Source organism: Crassostrea angulata, chromosome 9 (genome assembly GCF_025612915.1).
Source record: "Crassostrea angulata isolate pt1a10 chromosome 9, ASM2561291v2, whole genome shotgun sequence".
Classification (NCBI taxonomy): Eukaryota; Metazoa; Mollusca; class Bivalvia; order Ostreida; family Ostreidae; genus Magallana; species Magallana angulata.
Window position 1 is genome coordinate 20,116,871 of NC_069119.1, and position 20,655 is coordinate 20,137,525.

At 33.5% G+C, this 20,655-nt stretch overlaps 1 protein-coding gene and 1 pseudogene across 1 annotated transcript; one reads left to right on the plus strand and one right to left on the minus strand.

Annotated features, from left to right (window-relative positions):
• Positions 1 to 1,318: 1,318 nt before the first annotated feature.
• LOC128162743 (galanin receptor 2b-like) lies at positions 1,319 to 2,257 on the plus strand. The gene has a single exon (XM_052826100.1). The coding sequence runs from the start codon at positions 1,319 to 1,321 to the stop codon at positions 2,255 to 2,257; it is 939 nt and encodes a 312-aa protein (XP_052682060.1).
• Positions 2,258 to 4,606: 2,349 nt separating this feature from the next.
• On the minus strand, positions 4,607 to 19,254 carry LOC128162196 (uncharacterized; annotated as a pseudogene).
• Between the last annotated feature and the right edge of the window lie 1,401 nt (positions 19,255 to 20,655).

Genomic DNA, 20,655 nt, shown 5'->3' on the forward strand with positions numbered 1-20,655 from the left:
ATTTTTTATACACACTTAAAAAATTGTAATAAAAAATCGTTTTAATGAAATGGACGCGTGTATTGCTGACACTATCTCATGTAAGTTAATACAATATTGTATATCAGAATTAACAACCTTACAAATATTTTCTAAACAGGTCATACTCAAAGTCACCATCGACCGATAAATTCAGTCTTTTTTAGCAAGCGAGTAAAATGGATAACTTTCTGAAAAAGAAGATAATTTTGTTGTCACATATAAATTATACCTTGTAAAAATACATGCAGTAGATATTAATGTAATTGATTAATATAAACTTTCAGTTTTATTTTTTTTTTAATCTAAAAGAATTATGGTAAATGTACACATAATAAAATTCATCGTCACACATAATAGTGTTGTTTTTTTTTTTTAAAACAGGCAAAAACAGAAATGGACAATGCAACCTTTTGTAAATTGCACTGTTAATTTTTTAGTTGGATGAGGTTACATCAAATATCTGCTAAAATTTTATTTACATAACTTTCACGGTGGTATTCTGAAGTTGTGATGATTGACCTTTTACTTGATGTTTTAATTTATTGCCATGATAATGTATTTTAAAATACATCGTACTTTAGAACTTGTAAAAATCAGCAGAAAATATTTTTAAAGCGCTAAGCATAGCCTAGCGCTTTATTGTCGTTAGACTTCTACTTCCGGTGCATCGAATAACCGCCCCCTATGAGCAGAAGTATACATCATTTAAATTGGTTAGGGAACCAGTTTCAGGGGTTTATGCACATAACTGCACGGGCTATTGTGAATCATACGCGCTATTGTAAATTTTATGTACGGGGCTTCCATGCATCATTGCAGGGGGTGTCACGCAGTGATGAGGAAATACAGTATAGTGTCAATACAGAAGCTGAAATGTTATATACATACACTGTTTATCCTTAATATACATTCAGAAGCTGGGTTAGCGCTTTTCAGTACTATGAGTACTTTTATTTTTAGTGTTAAAATATAAAATACCAGTATTTCACAGCATGCCCGACTTTCCCATTGCAAACCGTTAGTTTTATATTACATAGAGCAACACCTTTCTAAAACATAAAAATCAAATTCTGACAAACATGATTGTATTCAATCTGAGACAAGTTATATCAGACAGTTCTATTTCTATGTCGTTGTTTCAGCTTAATTTGAGTAGTCATGTCATTCCCATATTAGTTCTTCTAACACTTGGTCATTTGCATATTGATATAAAAATAACCCAGTTACACTACAACAGCATATCTGAAGCAACATGTATGGCAATAACGATACAGATTTTGGTCTGAACGATGGCAAGATGGTCATGCAGAACGATTCTGTTACCATAACTCTAGGAGTTCTGCTTGTAATAATCAATATCTTCGCATTAGGGGTACTTGCCTCCTGCCAGAAGATGATGGTCCAGATCCGACTGATGGCAATCAACTTGTCTTGTACTGACTTGCTGGCCGGGGTCCTTTTGATTGCGGACACCTTCTTGCCTGTCAACATCTCTCTAATCAGCTGCCGGACCCTGCTCGTGTTCTGGGACATGGCGGTAGTCGTGTCCTACTGCACAACGACTGTCCTTTCGGTCGATCGCTACATCTCCATGACTTTTCCGCTAAGGTACCATGCCCTCATGAACAAGACAAGAATCAATGTCATCATGGGCCTCGCCTGGGGTGTTGGCTTTATCTTTCATTTTGTGCGCTTTGCTGACGAATTCGAAAAGTACACCGTCTGTATCCCGCACTTGTATCATCAAGGTAAATTTGCGCGCAAAATTGACGTCACCCTTTTTGCTGCCAGCATTCTAATCAATGTAATCCTAAACATTGTTATATTCAGAAAAATTATCAAAATTTCCAGGGTTTCCCGCACCAATCCGCTAGATCAAAACTTTCGAAATAGTATGGAAAATATCCGGATTTTTATACGAGTTCTGGTCATTACCGGTACGTTTCTGTTTTTATACACGCCTGTTGTGATTTTGAGCATGATTATTAGTTATTCCAACGACAAAAAATTCGCGCTGTCCCTCACTAGCTGGGCAAGCCTTGCTGGTTCGCTGTGTGTCCTAAATTCGTTCATAAACCCCTTTCTGTACGCCTGGAGGTTCCGGGAGTGCCGTTACCAGTTTCTGATTGCGCTTTGCTACTGCAGCAAGGAACGACGGGAGCATTACAAAAGCAAGAAGAAGAAGTCATACGTCACCTACGTCATCTCTTCCAGGGACGTTGCAGAGGAATCGTAGGCCGCAGTCGTTATATTGTTTAATGTTGTTGCTGTGAATATTCCTAGCATTTTAACTTTTGAAATTTGATGTTCGTAGATATCATTAAAACGGTTTGCCACGTGTTACTTGAAATCAAATATGTAGTTATATATTACTTATTTGTTCACTGGTTATTAGGACGATAGACCTCCCCCTTTCCCCGCTCATTGGGGCAACTATTTACCGGGCAAAATGTAAGATCAGTGAAATTCTATATATCGGTATTCAACAACATGCGGAAGAAGATGGGGAAAAATCTAATTTTTTTGTTGATATTGGTTTAATATGGTATGTTGTCATGTAAAGTACTATTAACGTGCATGTACCTGTATCAATAATAAAACTAACAACGATCTATAAATCAGAATTTCACTGTTTCTCTTTTATCTATCTTGAGGGTGAAGAAGAATTGGTGGAATAACCACAGGCTCGAACCAAGGACCCCTCAGTTTGAAACAATTTATGCTCTACTAAGCCAAAGAGTCAACCCACTAGCTTGTATAAGTTGAAGTGTTGCAGTACTGAGCTTATTATTACATTATCACAATAGTCTAATTGACCACATCTAGGCTCGAACTCAAGGCCCTTGAGTTTAAAAAACGAGCGCTCTGCCAACTGAGCCATGGGATAATTACACTTGCTAGTACACTAGTAAGAATTGTTTTCAACTTGTTACAGTCCAAATACAAAGATCACTTTAGTTTCTTTCAAGAAACTCATTCCACAACAACTTTTTTTTAAAGTTTAAAAGTGCAAAAAAAAAAGTCAGCTCACGGTCAAATTTTGTGTTATGTTCGCGATAAACCCTATGATGTCCAAAGTAACGTTTCTAAAAATTGGACATAAAACCAACTAATATTGAAACTTCAATTTAAATTGACTTCTGTCATGATACATGCATGTACTAGTATTCTACATACCAAATAAAGACGTAATATGTTATTTTGTTGAACAGTAATAAGTTACTAAAGACAGATAGTCCTCATTAAATTCACTATCATAATGAGAAATGACGTTGTTGGGTGTCAAAGAGGCACGAGAATTGATAACAGTACTGATTTTACTCAAGAAAACCCAGAAGTAAACTAAAAATGCAAAATTCTGCAAATGACAGGTCAAAAAAATTTCGCATTAGACATGCTTAAATGTAATACATTTTCAATTTCGAAGGGAATAGAGAATACAGAAGGAAACAGAAAAACTTACTTATAACTCTCAAACTATTGTGAGCAAATAAGTTAGCAAGTGGTATAAGATCTATTATAAAATGCATGGTGAAAGATACAAGAGTATTGCGGCGTGGAAGGGCAAGAAACTCAAAATGATAGATATTTTTTTTTACAAACTACGCATGCGTCATCTTGACGCCGTTTTTTGAACGTTATCGTGCTCCGTTGTAATAAAACATGATTATGCTACATTTCTAAACCAATAAAATTCCAGATCAATTGAAAGGTATTCATCTATTGTTTAGAACGAGTATTAAGCCCTCGTACAATCGTGTTTGGGTTTCTTCGCCACACCATTTAGCAAGGTAAATGAAATTGCCACGGTTTTGATAGAAGCGTTATTATTAACTCAAATCGTTATCTACCTTTGTGCTACGATGAATATCATTATTATCATTATTATTATCAGTTTTGATTGTTACCATCAATCAACATTTTATATTTGACAACTTCAAAATCCACAACCCTCCATTTGATTAATTGTCCGCGGAAAAAATATTTATATGATTAGTTTAAAATATGATAACATTATTAGTTTCTTCTGCATTTTCTTTTGTCACTAGCTTTGGCTGGCAAAGACAAGCTTGTCCTGGTTCATTTTGCCATTTTTTTTTCGCAAAATGAAAAAAACCGAGAGACAAGACATAAATAAGAAATTTGACAGCAATCTACTTTCAAATTAATGAATACATGTAAATTAAATTGAAATTAAATGCCAGTAACTTTGTTAGGAAAATGGGCCAAAAGGATACTTTTTTTCAGTTTGAATATTTAATTTGATAGTAAAGATGAAGAAGTTGATGCTGTTAATGTAATCTGAAACCTGAAGTTTAACCTTATGAACGTGTCTAAACGATTTATAACTTTTATTGATATTTTAACTTATTAATAAAAGTAATGTTCAAAAACGAAAAATTCTTATTCGTGAAATTTAACTAAATGTACAATGTTTGTTTCAAAGGAATATCAAATAAAAAACTGATAACCCAAAATGGTTGACGTTACTTAGAATAAAACGTTTAAAAATTGCTTTTGTAATTTTTTTCTCTTTTATTAAAATACAGTTTTTATTCTTATAAATGATTTGTTAATCCCGTGATTAGTGGTGGCTGTAAGATTTGAGGGTGGCGCCTGCGCACAAGGTCTGTACTTCCTGGGAGTAGATACTGAGGTCAGCAACGTCGCCGAACTTGGTGTGTATGCTAACAAGATGGCGGAGCTTTGTCTAAAACAGAACCAAAACAGTCTAGTATATAAAGGTCGCAGATTTATTAAAAAAAATCCGGTCAGAGAGAGAGAGAGAGAGAGAGAGAGAGAGAGAGAGCTCTTCGACCAAACACACAAACAAGTTTTGCACCTTAATTAAACTGTCATTCAATAAGGTGAAATACCTGAAGAGTTTTATTGATTTAGCCTCCTTATATTTCCATGACAGAATTTCTTTTTGATTGCCAAAAAGCTATAATATTGCTGTAATTGTTATGCTTTTACCGTTAGTTAATAAATAAAACCAGAGATATAGATAACATAAAAAACATAATAATATGTGTCTGATAAGACATAGCTAAACTGCTGTTTTATAATTTTATGATTTTCGGAGTCTCGTGATATTTAACGTTACAAAACTGCATGATTCTTTAAATCTGCTGAGAAGGAAAGTCCACTGACATAAAATAAAAAGTGCATTGATCTAGATGGGGGGGGGAGAGAGAAATCAAACATAGTATTAAAAAAATGAATGAGATGCTGTAAACAATTATTAGAACCTTATACAGATCCAATTCCACTGTAAACAATTATTAGATACTAGCACAGATCAACCATCACTGTAAACAATTACTGGATCCTAACACAAATCCAATATCACTGTAAACAATTATTGGATCCTCACACAGATCCAATATCACTGTAAACAATTATTGGATCCTAACACAGATCCAATATCACTGTAAACAATAACTGGATCCTAACACAGATCCAATATCACTGTAAACAATAACTGGATCCTAACACAGATCCAATATCACTGTAAACAATTATTGGTTCCTAATACAGATCCAATATCACTGTAAACAATTACTAGATCCTAATAGATCCAATATCACTGTAAACAATTCTTGGTTCCTAACACAGATCCAATATGACGGTAAACTAATATTGGATCCTTATAGATTCAATATTAGTTTGGCACAATTCGTCATGTTGTCCATAAGACAATCACCTCCTTGTAGCCCCCCCCCCCTTAGACACTTTCTCTCCATGCGGACGATATCACAGGGACCGAGCCCGTTTTAACATTAATTTCAATGTAACCATATGATAAATGAAGAAAATGTTATGGTTACATTGAAATTAATGTTAAAACGGACTTGGCCCCCTGTGGATAAAATGCCTAATTTTGATGAATCATTTGCCGCCACCATGTTTATGTACAAACAAAAACAATTAATTAATCTGGTTGCTATACATGATTTCTTGTAATCTTAAGTTTACATGTATTGTACTGTGTGCATTCTACTTTTACTTTTACAATAGTATATCATATATCATAAGTAAATATCAAATTAGTTATGTAAGTATGAACATTTCCTTTGGTCGTACACTAACTCAAAATGCGTGATGAAATTTTTATTTGTGCTTTAACGCATGAATAGGCTAAGTGTATTCACATGAAATTGAACATCGCAGATTTTCAATTCAATCATAATAAATTACACTGAATGTAAATATTCAAATATTTATTCATACATACAATGTAGTATGAAATACACCCCTGATAAGAACGAAGTTTACTTTACTTACAACAAATCATCAAATTCATGGAAATAGTCTTGCTTAATCTATATCACCCAGTTTGGTGTCTATCTGAGAAATTTTATTTTCTTTACATTGCCGTTAAAATGTTCTGATACAAACAGATTGTCATTATTGTCCACACATAAACCACATGGACCCTTCAGATCACAGTTATCAATGTAACGGAGAAACTGTCCATCCTGATCCAGAATGTGGATACAATGGTTGCCAGGGTCTGCTGTCAGGATACGACTCTGACTGTCGGTTGTAATACCAAATGGTAAAAATGGTTTCTTTTTGGTAACTGAGGGATGACCGATGTATCTCCATCTGAGTTTCCCGTTCTGATTAACCACCACTATTGCTCTAGCCTCATGGTCAGCTACACAGATGTCATGGTTTCTGTTCTCAGTGATGTATTTAACCTTTATATTCCCTGAGTACAGAGGTTTACCTTCATCATCAAACTGAATTGTTTGTTTCTCTGTAGATCCCGAGTAACGGACAACTTTGTATTGAGTGTTATAAACACTGAACATGGTAACCAGGAGATCACCATTAGAGGTGACACACAAGTCACTCGGCGTCCATCCCCATAATCTGATCAACTCCTCTGTCTGTCCATTATTTACTTTATTCACTGTCTTTGATTTTCCGTCACTGAAAAATAAATTCCCATCACTGTCTACAGCTATATCATTGGGTCGTTGTTCTGATTTGTTGCTAACTGTATGAAGCAATTCACCTTTCATGTTAAAGCATTTGATATCCTTTGTCGGTCCAAATGTCCAAACACAATTTTCATTTAGATAGGTGACACTGAAAAGTTTTTCATACCCTGTCTGTATTGTGGCAACAAGCTCCGGTTCATCCAACATTTCTCTTACTGAAGTGTTGGGTTGGTTTAGTGACAAGACATTCTCTTCTGTAGCAGTAGACAAAGGAGTTATCTGCCCAAACATATTATACAACTTCTCATGGTCTAATGGTTTTGGAAAGAATGTTGGCAGTGCAATCTTTACTTTGGGTGGCAGCTTGCTGAACTCTCTGATCTTAGAGCTGTATTCAATGGTAGGAGATACTTCAGTGGATTTTTTAATTTCTTCTATGGCCAGTAATGTTTGTTTTATGAGAGCCTGTATCTGTTTGATTTCATCCAAGTGTTTCTGTAAAATGTCTCGGTGTTTTACTTTTATCCTACTGATTTCAGTTTTCATTTTATTGATAACAATGTCGATTTCTTTGTGCCATTGCTCTCCTTGTTTGGACATTGCTGTCGTAAGTTTCTCATATCCTCCATCCAGGCTGGCAAGCTGATTTTCCAGGTCGAGTGTAATTTCTTCATAGGTAGGAGAAATAAGATTTTCTAACTTATTTGCCTCGTCCGCAATAGCATTTTTCTTTGTCGTGTAAACTTCGGAAACTTCTACAAAAATATGTCCTTTATGTGTTTCTAATGCAGTACAAGAAGAACAAACAAATATGTCGTTGCAATCCTTGCACTGCAAGTCACAGCTTTTGTGTGGATGTGTCCCACATTTTGGGTAAATCAGAGTTGATCTTCGCTCCCCAAAAGGGACTATTTTATGTTTGTCATATCCATCTGAGATGTGATCTACTACACAGGGCTTGCAGAGGTTGACATGACAAAAGTCACAGTAACTGTGTACTATGGCGGTCTCACAAAAAGTACATCGGTGCACATCCTGGGCACTAGAATGAGGATCCATCGTTTTTCTAAAAACTTAATGAAAAAGTTAAATGAAAAAATTAAATTAACTGTTTGTCTTTAATCCAGAAGAAAATGTAGGATTAATTGTTAATATATTAAGAGCCAACGTAAAAACCGTATGTTGCAGCCCTGCTTTTATCAATGGTTTACAATAACCAAATAAAATGATCAACTTGCATTAATTGATAAGTATTAAAGCATAAAATATATCTGTTGAAGGTCAACTCATTCAGAAAATTAAAACGAAAGTACTTATAGTTGAGAGATATTAATTCAAATTAACCAATTTTACATGTAGGTATCTCAATTTTCGTCTAATGAATAAAGTCAATTATAAGCGGCACAAACCTTGTTTAAAACAAATCAATTTACATATTCGTCGAATCGGACATCAAACATGCAGACGTGTACGCATGTATGGAATGTCAATAATTCAAAACAATTAGAGTTATTCCCCGTGTATCATAATTCTGTATCACCCCCCCCCCCCCCTACCTTACTGAACAGTCACGATGACTGAATTTCAAATGAGCTTTAAAAGATACTCTATACAGTATAACGTTATGCTATTCAAAATAAACCAATGCAGCATTTTATGCATGAATCTTATTATGCTTCTATTATGAAATCCTATAGCACGTACAATTCAGCGGCCCATTTTTTAAATGACACCTTGTAATGTAATACTTCTTACATTCTTTAGATAATACATTATAATGGGTATTTTGTGCATGCTGCCATGTTTTACTAATTCTGTTATTTTTGTTAAATTGACCTACAAGTATCAGAACAAAGGAGAACACATGCCTAATTGCGCTTGAGTATCCTATGGATTTAAAAATGAAAGGCGATTAATTATATGTAAACATTACACACCTACATAAATAATGTAAATAAATATCTTGTAGACAAAATATCGTTTTATCGTGGATAGGTAAATTCCATGCAGGTTCGTAGATTTAAACCATGACTTCCTACATTTATATTTTGCCAGCTTTCTGAAGGCTGTATAAGCATACTGTGATAAAATTAAGGGATCTTAAAAACTAACAACTGAAATGGAGGTGAAATCCGATTTTTGAAAACAAAACGAAGATGCAGGAATAGCTCTGGAGAACATGGGGGAATAGCTGTTCACTGTTCGAAAGATGTTCCAAGTATACAAGACGAATTATGAAGTTTTAAGATGTTCATAGTTTTATCTTCTGTTATCAAAACATTATTGAAATTTATAAAATTATAGTTTATCATTATTTTCATTACTATTTGTCTCTTATTAGTCCCCTACCGGTTTCACCGAAGGGAACTATAGCTTTCCTCTACGTCCGTCCGTCCGTCTGTGCGTCCGTCTGTCTGTCCGTCCGTCCGTCAGTCTGTCCCACTTCAGTTTTCCACACTTTTTTTTCTTTATGCGTTTGAGGAATAATATGAAATTTGCTGAACAGCTTTAAAATGTCAAACTACAAATCAAGTTTACATGCACTTTTGTAGCGTCTGGTTGACATATTTTCGGAATGACAATGCATACAATCCAAAAGATGTGAAATGTGTTTAAGAAATCACATTCTTGAATGATTGTTAAGATTACATGTGTTAGATAATGCTTCTTTATATAGGAAGTTGACATTGTTGACATTCCAAAATTCTCTAAAACAGTGGTTTAGCCTGGACAAAATGGGACAAACAGATAGATTTATTCAAAAATTCTCAAAACTTTTTTCATTTTCAAATTCAGAACACAGGGCTATGCATATAATTGTATATCTTGTCAAACTATGTAATTTATGAAATAATTACCTAAATTAAGGTCTACGTACAGTGCATGTGTTCCATAATACTTACATTTATGTTCAATTTTCAGCATTGTCTACAAAAAATAAAAACTCTGCAAAACGAAACCCCAACTGTAAAGATGAATGCAGGTATATGCAACCTGGGAGTGTACAAATATTGATTTTAATTCTGAGTCTCAATAAATATTTTCATAAATCTGGCTCTCACTTTACATATATACATATATAGAATAATTTTTTTTTAAATAGGTATGTATGAATTGGCCTAATTCCTATTACTATTTAGAGTTTAATAACATGTATATTGTCGTGCTTGAAAAACATATAAAACAATGTACATGTAATATATATATATATATATATATATATATATATATATATATATATATATATATATATATATATATATATATATATATATATATATATTTTAAAGAGTTACCTACATTAAACTGATCATATTAGCACATGATATTGACCATTTCTTATATTTTATTCTTGTATCAACACGAGAGTCTATTGTTTTTGATGTCTTTTTAAAAAAATAAGATGTTTCCCCTGGTGGTTCATGGATGGACGGAAGATTACGTCATAACTTGGAAAACCCCTTCCGCATAAAACATGTCCTAATGTGCATAGTTGTACTCGAAAAGCATACCAGTTTAGATGATGTTGAAAGTAGACCACATTTACTGCTGATTATGGCTTTTAAAACGTAATGTTTAATATGTTGTACAAATGAAAACATATTTTTGGGGAATATGATCACAATATCAACGAAACATTACACAGAAATCTCCTTTACATAAAGATGTAAAGTTTCGTCCCCTCTATAGCCATTTCGTATTGCTCAAACTTCACCAACAGGGTGTCTCTTCGTAATAGCTGTAGATCTGTGGCTCTCTGGCTGAAAAAAATTGGAGAGACAAACTGATTTGTCTATCCGAATTTGTTCAACCAGAGAGCTAGTATACAGATCTGCAGCTATCATCGTAACAAATGTACCATGCCCTTGAACCAAAGTCATATCACATCTCTGGGTTAAACTTAGTCAGGAGCATATTTTCTCTCTATTTGGCTCAAACAGTCAAAATATACTCACATCAACAAAAGAATTTGAAATTCAAAAGCCAGAGGTCAAGTTTGATTGGTCAGAGGTCAAAGTTGTATGAATTCCTTGTCCAAGAATATTTTCTCTTCCTTTTGTGCGACTCATTCTTCATCTACAGTGTTAAGATGAAGAGTGCAGTGACCTTGAGTTGTTTCTTATGTGAAGGTCGAAACAACATTTTTTCTCTTTTCCTTTGCCCCTATTTGGTCATACATGTACCGACCCCTCCCCCGGTCAAAATGAGCATAAATGAAGGATGTGCAAAACTCATGGACTTTGTTCTAGATTTGTAGCCATGGAATGGCATGATAGCAATCATTGCCCCAAGCAAACCATCTCCCCCTTTTACACTATCTGACTCGCACTTTACCTTTTGAGATGGTCAGTACCCTTTTAGGTACACCTCCATCTCGACATTTTCTAATCATCTATTTTGTTTTAATTTGGCCCCCTCCCCCAGTTAAAGATTGTTTGTTGCCCTATTTTTTACGTTATACATGCAGAATAAATTAGAGATATGTAACAGTTCTGTTTAGTTACAGATTTCAAATCTGTTGTTAAAAAAACAAAACACCAGCATCATTTGTAAGTTGAATTTATTAAGGCACACTTGGCTGGTTACCAGCCCTCGCTTCCCCATTCAGTTTAATCTTTATATATAGTACACATATGTATATACCACATTATGAAAAAAAAAAGAATTACAGAAAATCTTTACAGACTTGCAATTCTGACAATTTTATACAAGTGTGCACATATTTATTGCATTTCTATCCTTTTTTGATGTGCGCCAGAATTGATACATACATATACATCTGAATGACCCCTCCCCCTTTTTTGACATTGAAAAATAAAATAAATAGATGGTTTTACATTTATATAATACAGTAAATGCATTTTTTTCAATTCTGACAATTATAGTGATGCACCTGATTAGATACATGTATGTACTTGAAACATATGGTATATACCATAAAAGACAATATAAAAGAAAACAAGCAGATTAAATATACATTTTCCGTTAATAATGTATTCTTTTATAAACCATCAAAATATATCAAATATTCTAGTCTAATTAATATACTGAAAAGTAAAGAATACTGAAACAGCATTATGTAGATATAGACAATTTAAAAAAAAAATTAGAAAGAGAGAAAAAAAGAATACAGTTTTTACTTATTCAAAATGAACATGTGAATTTGAAGGATAATACATGAGATTAAATTGACATATAGATCACTCAGGTTTAGTTTTCAGTCGTTCTATAAGACTTGAAATGAAGAATACATAATGAAAACTGATTATAAATTGTTAAGTAACAATAATAAATGAATGTATCATGGATTGTGCTTCAGAATAGGGAGAAATTTTAAAAAATATTCTTCTCATGCATGCACACATACTACTAGTTTATACATATTTAAAACAAAAATCAGAATGCCATATTAACTGCTTTACTATTTTTAAAAAACATATGTGAAGATTTAAAAACTGGCATTCATATTAATTTCACACATGCTGATCAGAATGATTTTGCTCAACAGCTTGAGCATATTGTCTTTTTTAAGCAATTTCATAAGTTCCAAATTCATTAAGTAGGGCTAGTGGGTCGTTGCCATTTTTAGACTATAACAATCTCCTTAAACAAAGAGCTCTATACAGAGAATTAGGCAAAATATTAACATTTTAGAGCTTAAATATTTGAATTTTTGTTTCACTAAATAATAGTTATAAGCGAAAAACATTATAATACAGGTAATTGTTTTTGACAGATCTGATGAATAGTTTGTTGTTTCACAAGATACAATGTAATGGCTATTAGCCAAAAATATCATACTACCAGTAACTTTTTTTGGACAGATCTAATGGATAATTTGTTAACCGCCCACCCTCCTTAAGTAGGATTGTTGTAAAAAAAAAAAAAAGGTGTCTGATAGATAAACATAAGTAAATGTGCTTCAAAATTGATTACTTGTATTCCAAGTAACTTGTATTTGCAGATCAACCACATGTGTAAAGCAAACAGAACAAATTCTAAACCGAACTAAGCAGACTGAACAAAACAGGTGACAGATAATTTAGGTATCCAGTTATGATTTTTCAACATTACCTAGCTCTTGCTCTCCTTTCAACAGAGAGAGAGAGCGAGAGAGAGTTTGAGAGAGAGAGAGAGAGAGGATTATATAATCTTGTCAGTCATATTTGGTCAGAATACACATAAAGGGCACAGCCTCTAGTACATGTAACATATGCAAATTAATACATACATTCTAAAACAAAAAATAACTTTAAGTTTTAACACCCCCCCCTAAAAAAAGTTGAAAAAAATAGATCTTTAATCTTAAATGGTAGAGAGAACTGATATTTCATTTCCCCATTATTTCCTTAAATGTCAATATCTTACTTTATATATCTAATTATCTATATTACATAATCATTGATATTCACGGAAGCTCAGTTGATTTATTCCTATCTAATTTTTCTATTAAAAAAATACCCTTCTGAAAGTAGGAGTGGGGAGGCGGTTTTGGGTAGGCCAGACAAACAATATTAAGGTATTGGTTCTGGAATAAAATGTTCAAAATCTAATGAAGTAGGCAGGTTTATTTTTTTATCGCAAGAATTGCAAAGGGAAATAAATATTTAAGCCTAAAATTGAGTTTTCTTTTCTTTCCAATTATCAGTAAAATTAATCATTGCAACAGCATACGGCCTGAACCAGCCGTGCCTGAGAAATAAAACATTTATTTTTTTTGCCTTAGCGAACAAGAACCCAGGACTAACCTTGATCACTTCTTGACCTTCTTCGTTTGTTTCCTTGATGACGCAAAAAACGACGGGGGCATTACAAAAGCATGAGGAGGAAATCGTACGTCACCTACATCATCTCTTCCAGGGACGTTCCAGAGGAATCGTGGGCCGCAGTCGTTATAATGTTTAATTTTGTTGCTGTGAATATTCCTAACATTTTAACTTTTGAAATTTGATGTTCGTAGATATCATTAAAACGGTTTGCCACGTGTTACTTGAAATCAAATATGTAGTTATATATTACATATTTTGTTCACTGGTTATTAGGACGATAGACCTCCCCCTTTCCCCGCTCATTGGGCAACTATTTTCCGGGGCAAAATTTAAGATTAGTGAAATTCTGTGTATTGGTATTCAACACCATGCGGAAGAAGATGGGAAAAATCTAAAAATTTTTTTACTGAAATTGGTTTAATATGGTATGTTGTAATGTAAAGTACTATTAACGTGCATGTACCTGTATAAATAATAAAACTAACAACGATCTATAAATCAGAATTTCACTGTTTCTCTTTTATCTATCTTGAGGGTGAAGAAGAATTGGTGGAATAACCACAAGCTCGAACCAAGGACCCCTCAGTTTAAAACAATTTATGCTCTACTAAGCCAAAGAGTCAACCCACTATAGCTTTTATAGGTAGAAGTGTAGCAGTACTGAGCCTATTATGTACATAATCACAATAGTCTAATTGACCACATCTAGGCTCGAACTCATGGTCCTTGAGTTTAAAAAACGAGTGCTCTGCCAACTGAGCCATGGGATAAGTACACTTTCTAGTACACTTAAGATTTGTTTTTAACTTGTTATAGTCCAAATACAAAGACAACTTTAGTTTCTTTCAAGAAACTCATTCCACAACAACTTTTTTTTAAGGTTTAAAACTGCCAAAAAAAGGGCTCACGGCGCACGGTCAATTTTTGTGTTATGTTAGCGATAAACCCTATGATGTCCAAAGTTACGTTTCTAAAAATTGGACATAAAACTAACTAATATTGAAACTTCAAATTGACTTCTGTCATGATACATGCATGTACTAGTATTCTACATACCAAATAAAGACGTAATATGTTGTTTTGTTGAACAGTAATAAGTTACTAAAGACAGATAGTCCTCATTAAATTCACTATCATAATGAGAAATGACATTGTTGGGTGTCAAGGAGGAACGAGAATTGATAACAGTACTGATTTTACTCAAGAAAACCCAGAAGTAAACTAGAAATGCAAGATTCTGCAAATAACAGGACAAAAAAATTTCGCATTTGACATGCTTAAATGTAATACATTTTCAATTTCGAAGGGAATAGAGAATACAGAAGGAAAAAGAAAAACTTACTTATAACTCTCAAACTATTCTGAGCAGATAAGTTAGCAATTGGTATAAGAGCTATTATAAAATGCATGGTGAAAGATTCAAGAATACGGTGGCCTGGAAGGGCAAGAAACTCAAAATGATATATAGGTATTTTTTTTTTTACAAACTACGCATGCGTCATCTTGACGCCGTTTTTTGAACGTTATCGTGCTCCGTTGTAATAAAACATGATTATGCTGCATTTCTAAACCAATGAAATTCCAGATCAATTGAAAGGTATTCATCTATTGTTTAGAACGACTATTTAAGCCCTCGTACAATCGTGTTTGGGTTTCTTCGCCACACCGTTTAGCAAGGTAAATGAAATTGCCACGGTTTTGATAGAATCGTTATTATTAACTCAAATCGTTATCTACCTTTGTGCTACGATGAATATCATTATTATTATCATCAGTTTTTATTGTTACTGTCAATCAACATTTTATATTTGACAACTTCAAAATCCACAACCCTCCTTTTGATTAATTGTCCGCGGAAAAAAAGATTTATATGATAAGGAATATAATAATATAACATTACCAGTTTCTTCTGCATTGTCTTTTGTCACTAGCTTTGGCAGGCAAAGAGAAACTTGTTCTGGTTCATTTTATTATATATATTTTTCATAATATTAAAAAACAGAAAGCAAAGACATAAATAATGGATTTGACGGCAATCTACTTTTAAATTAATGAGTTCACTCTGATAAATATAATTATTGTAACAAATTAATTTAATAACATTATATAAATAAGTTTGCCACCAAAATATCAATAAAAGTTATAAATCGTTTAGACACGTTCATAAGGTTAAACTTCAGGTTTCAGATTACATTAACAGCATCAACTTCTTGATCTACATAACATAACATAACATTATAATAAATTGTTATTTATGTCTCTGATAAGACATAGCTAAACTGCTAGAGAAACTGCCGTTTTATAATTTTATGATTTTCATAGTCTCGTGATATTTAACGTTACGAAACTGAATGTTTCTTTAAATCTGCTAAGGGGGAAAGTCCACTGACATAAAATAAAAAGTGCATTGATCTAGATGGGGGGGGGGGGGCGGAGAAATCAAACATATTATTAAAAAAATAGACATAGGCCTCGTCACCCCCCCCCCCCTCATTCCTTTTCCCCCTTTCAACTCCCAATGAAAATACAATGTACTAGTATATCACTTTCTCTTGAAGTGAAATGTGTACAATACTGTGTCACATAATCAGTGTATGAGATGCTGTAAACAATTATTGGAACCTAATACAGATTCAATATCAATGAAAACATGTTTTGGATCCTAACACAGATCCGATATCACTGTAAACAATTATTGGATCCTAATAGATTCAATATAAGTTTGACACAATTCGTCATGTTGTATATAAGACCATCACCTCATTGTAGCCCCCCCCCCTTAGACACTTTCCCTCCATGCGGACAAAATCACAGGGACCAAGCCCGTTTTAACATTAATTTCAATGTAACCATATGATAAATAAAGAAAATGTTATGGTTACATTGAAATTAATATTAAAACGGACTTGGCCCCTGTGGATAAAATGCTTAATTTTGGTGAATGATTTGCCGCCACTATGTTTATGTACAAACAAAAACAATTAATTAAACTGGTTGCTATACATGATTTCTTGTAATCTTAAATTTACATGTATTGTACTGTGTGCATTCTACTACATGTATTACAATAGTATATCATATATCATAAGTAAATATCAAATTAGTTATGTAAGTGTGAACATTTCCTTTAGTCGTACAATAACTTAAAATGCGTGATGAAGTTTTTATTTGTGCTTTAACGCATGAATAGGCTAACGGTAAGTGTATTCACATGAAATTGAAGATCGCAGATTTTCAATACAATCACAATAAATTACACTGCATGTAAATATTTATTCATACATAGTATGAAATACACATGTTCTGCACCCCTGATATGAACAAAGTTTACTTTACTTACAACAAATCATCAAATTCATGGAAATAGTCTTCCTTAATCTATATCACCCAGTTTGGTGTCTATCTGAGAAATTTTATTTTCTTTAAATTGCCATTTAAAAATTCTGATACAAACAGATTGTCATTATTGTCCACACATAAACCAAACGGAAAATTTAGATTACAGTTATCAATGTAACGGATAAACTGTCCATTCTGATCCAGAATGTGGATACAAGAGTTGCTAGGGTCTGCTGTCAGGGCACGACTCTGACTGTCTGTTGTGATACCATATGGTTTAAATGGTACCTTTTTCGTAACTGAGGGATGACCGATGTATCTCCATCTGAGTTTCCCGTTCTGATTAACCACCACTACTGCTCCAGCCTCAAAGTCAGCTACGCAAATGTCATGGTTTCTGTTCTCTGTGATGTATTTAATCCGAGCATTCCCTGAGTACAGAGGTTTACCTTCATCATCAAACTGAATTGTTTGTTTCTCTGTAAATCCCGAGTAACGGACAACTTTGCATTGATTTTCACCATCACTGAACATGATAACCAGGATACCACCAGTAGAGGTGACACACAGTTTACTAGGCTTCCATTCCTGTAATCTGATCAACTCTTCTATCTGTCCATTAGTTACTTTATTCACTGTACTTGATTTCCAGTCACTGAAAAGTAAATTCCCATCACTGTCTACAGCTATACCACTGGGTCGTCGTTCTGATTTGTTGCTAACTGTATGAAGCAATTCACCTTTCATGTTAAAGCATTTGATATCCTTTGTCGATCCAAATGTCCAAACGCAATCTTCATTTAGATAGGTGACACTATAAAGTTGTTCATACCCTGTCTGTATTGTGGCAACAAGCTCCGGTTCATCCGATAGTTCTCTTACTGACGTGTTGGGTTGGTTAAGTGACAAGACATTCTCTTCTGTAGCAGTAGACAAAGGAGTTATCTGCCCAAACATATTATACAACTTCTCGTGGTCTAATGGTTTTGGAAAGAATGTTGGCAGTGCAATCTTTACTTTGGGTGGCAGCTTGCTGAACTCTCTTATCTTAGAGCTGTATTCAATGGTAGGAGATACTTCAGTGGATTTTTTTATTTCTTCTATGGCCAGTAATGTTTGTTTTATGAGAGTCTGTATCTGTTTGATTTCATCCAAGTGTTTCTGTAAAATGTCTCGGTGTTTTACTTTTATCCCACTGATTTGAATTTTCATTTTATTGATAACAATGTCGATTTCTCTGTGCCATTGCTCTCCTTGTTTGGACATTGCTGTCGTAAGTTTCTCATATCCTCCATCCAGGCTGGCAAGCTGATTTTCCAAGTCCAGTGCAATTTCTTCATAGGTAGGAGAAATAAGATTTTCTAACTTATTTGCCTCGTCCGCAATAGCATTTTTCTTTGTCGTGTAAACTTCGGAAACTTCTACAAAAATATGTCCTTTATGTGTTTGTGATGCAGTACAAGAAGAACAAACAAATATGTCGTTGCAATTCTTGCACTGCAAGTCACAGTTTTTGTGTGGATGTGTCCCACATTTTGGGTAAATCATAGTTGATCTTCGCTCCCCAAAAGGGACTATTTTATGTTTGTCATATTCATCTGAGATGTGATCTACTACACACGGCTTGCAGAGGTTGACATGACAAAAGTCACAGTAACTGTATACTATGGCGGTCTCACAAAAATCACATCGGTGCACATCCTGGGCACTAGAATGAGGATCCATCGTTTTTCTAAAAATTTAATGAAAAAGTTAAATGAAAAATTAAATTAACTGTTTGTCTTTAATCCAGAAGAAAAAGTAGGATTAATTGTTAATATATTAAGAGCGAACATGAAAACCATATGTTACATGCTGCTTTTATCTAGGGTTTACAATAACCAAATAGAATGATCAACTTGCATTAATTGATAAGTATTGTAGCATAAAATATATCTGTTGAAGGTCAACTCATACAGAAAATTAAAACGAAAGTACATATAGTTGAGAGATATTAATTCAAAACAACCAATTTTACATGAAGGTATCTCCATTTTCGTCTAATAAATAAATCAATTATAAGCGGCACAAACCTTGTTTAAAATAAATCAATTTACATATTCGTCGAATCGGAAATCAAACATGCAGACGTGTACGCGTAACTTAAACATGGCTGAGCTTGCTTGTATGGAATGTCAAGAATTCAAAACAATTAGAGTTATTCCCCGTGTATCATAATTCTGTATCACCCCCATCCCCTTCCTTACTGAACAGTCACGATGACTGAATTTCAAATGAAGTACATGTTGGAGTTTTAACAGATATTCTATACAGTATAACGTTACTATTCAAAATAAACCAATGCAGCATTTTATGCATGAATCTCATTATGCTTCTATTATGAAATCCTATAGCACATACAATTCAGCGGCCCATTTTTTAAATGACACCTTGTAATGTAATACTTCTTACATTCTTTAGATAATACATTATAAATGGTATTCTGTGCATGCTGCCATGTTTTACTAATTCTATTTTTTTTTTATTAAATTGACCTACAATTATCAGAACAAAGGAGAACACGTTCCTAATTGCGCACGAGTATTCTATGGATTTAAAAATAAAAGGCGATTAATTATATGTAAACATTACACACCTACATAAATAATGTAAATAAATATCTTGTAAACAAAATATCGTTTTATCCTGGATAGGAAAATTCCATGCAGGTTCGTAGATTTAAACCATGACTTCCTACATTTATATTTTGCCAGCTTTCTGAAGGCTGTATAAGCATACTGCGATAAAATTTAAGGATTCTTTTTAAAACTAACAACTGAAATGGAGGTGAAATCCGATTTTTGAAAACAAAACGAAGATGCAGGAAGAGCTCTGGAGAACATGGGGGAATAGCTGTTCACTGTTCGAAAGATGTTCCAAGTATACAAAACGAATTATGAAGTTTTAAGATGTTCAAAGTTTTATCTTCTGTTATAAGATATAAATATCATATATATATATATATATATATATATATATATATATATATATATATATATATATATATATATAATTATCAAAAATGAATAAAATAAAATCAAAAAATTCTTCAAATTCATAAAATGATAGTTTTTCATTATTTTCATTACTATTTGAAATCGGAATGTCTCTTATTAGTCCCCTACCGGTTTCACCGAAGGGGACTATAGCTTTCCTCCACGTCCGTTCGTCCGTCTGTCCGTCTGTCCGTCAGTCTGTCCCACTTCAGTTTTCCACACTTTTTTTCTTTATGCGTTTGAGGAATAATATGAAATTAGCTGAACAGCTTTAAAATGTCAAACTACAAATCAAGTTTACATGCACTTTTGTAGCGTCTGGTTGACATATTTTCGGAATGACAATGTATACAATCCAAAATATGTGAAATGTGTTTAATATATCACATTCTTCAATGATTGTTAAGATTACATGTGTTAGATAATGCTTCTTTATATAGGAAGTTGATATTGTTGACAATCCAAAATTCTCTAAAACAGTGGTTAAGCCTGGACAATATTGCACAAACAGATAGATTTATTCAAAAATTCTCAAAA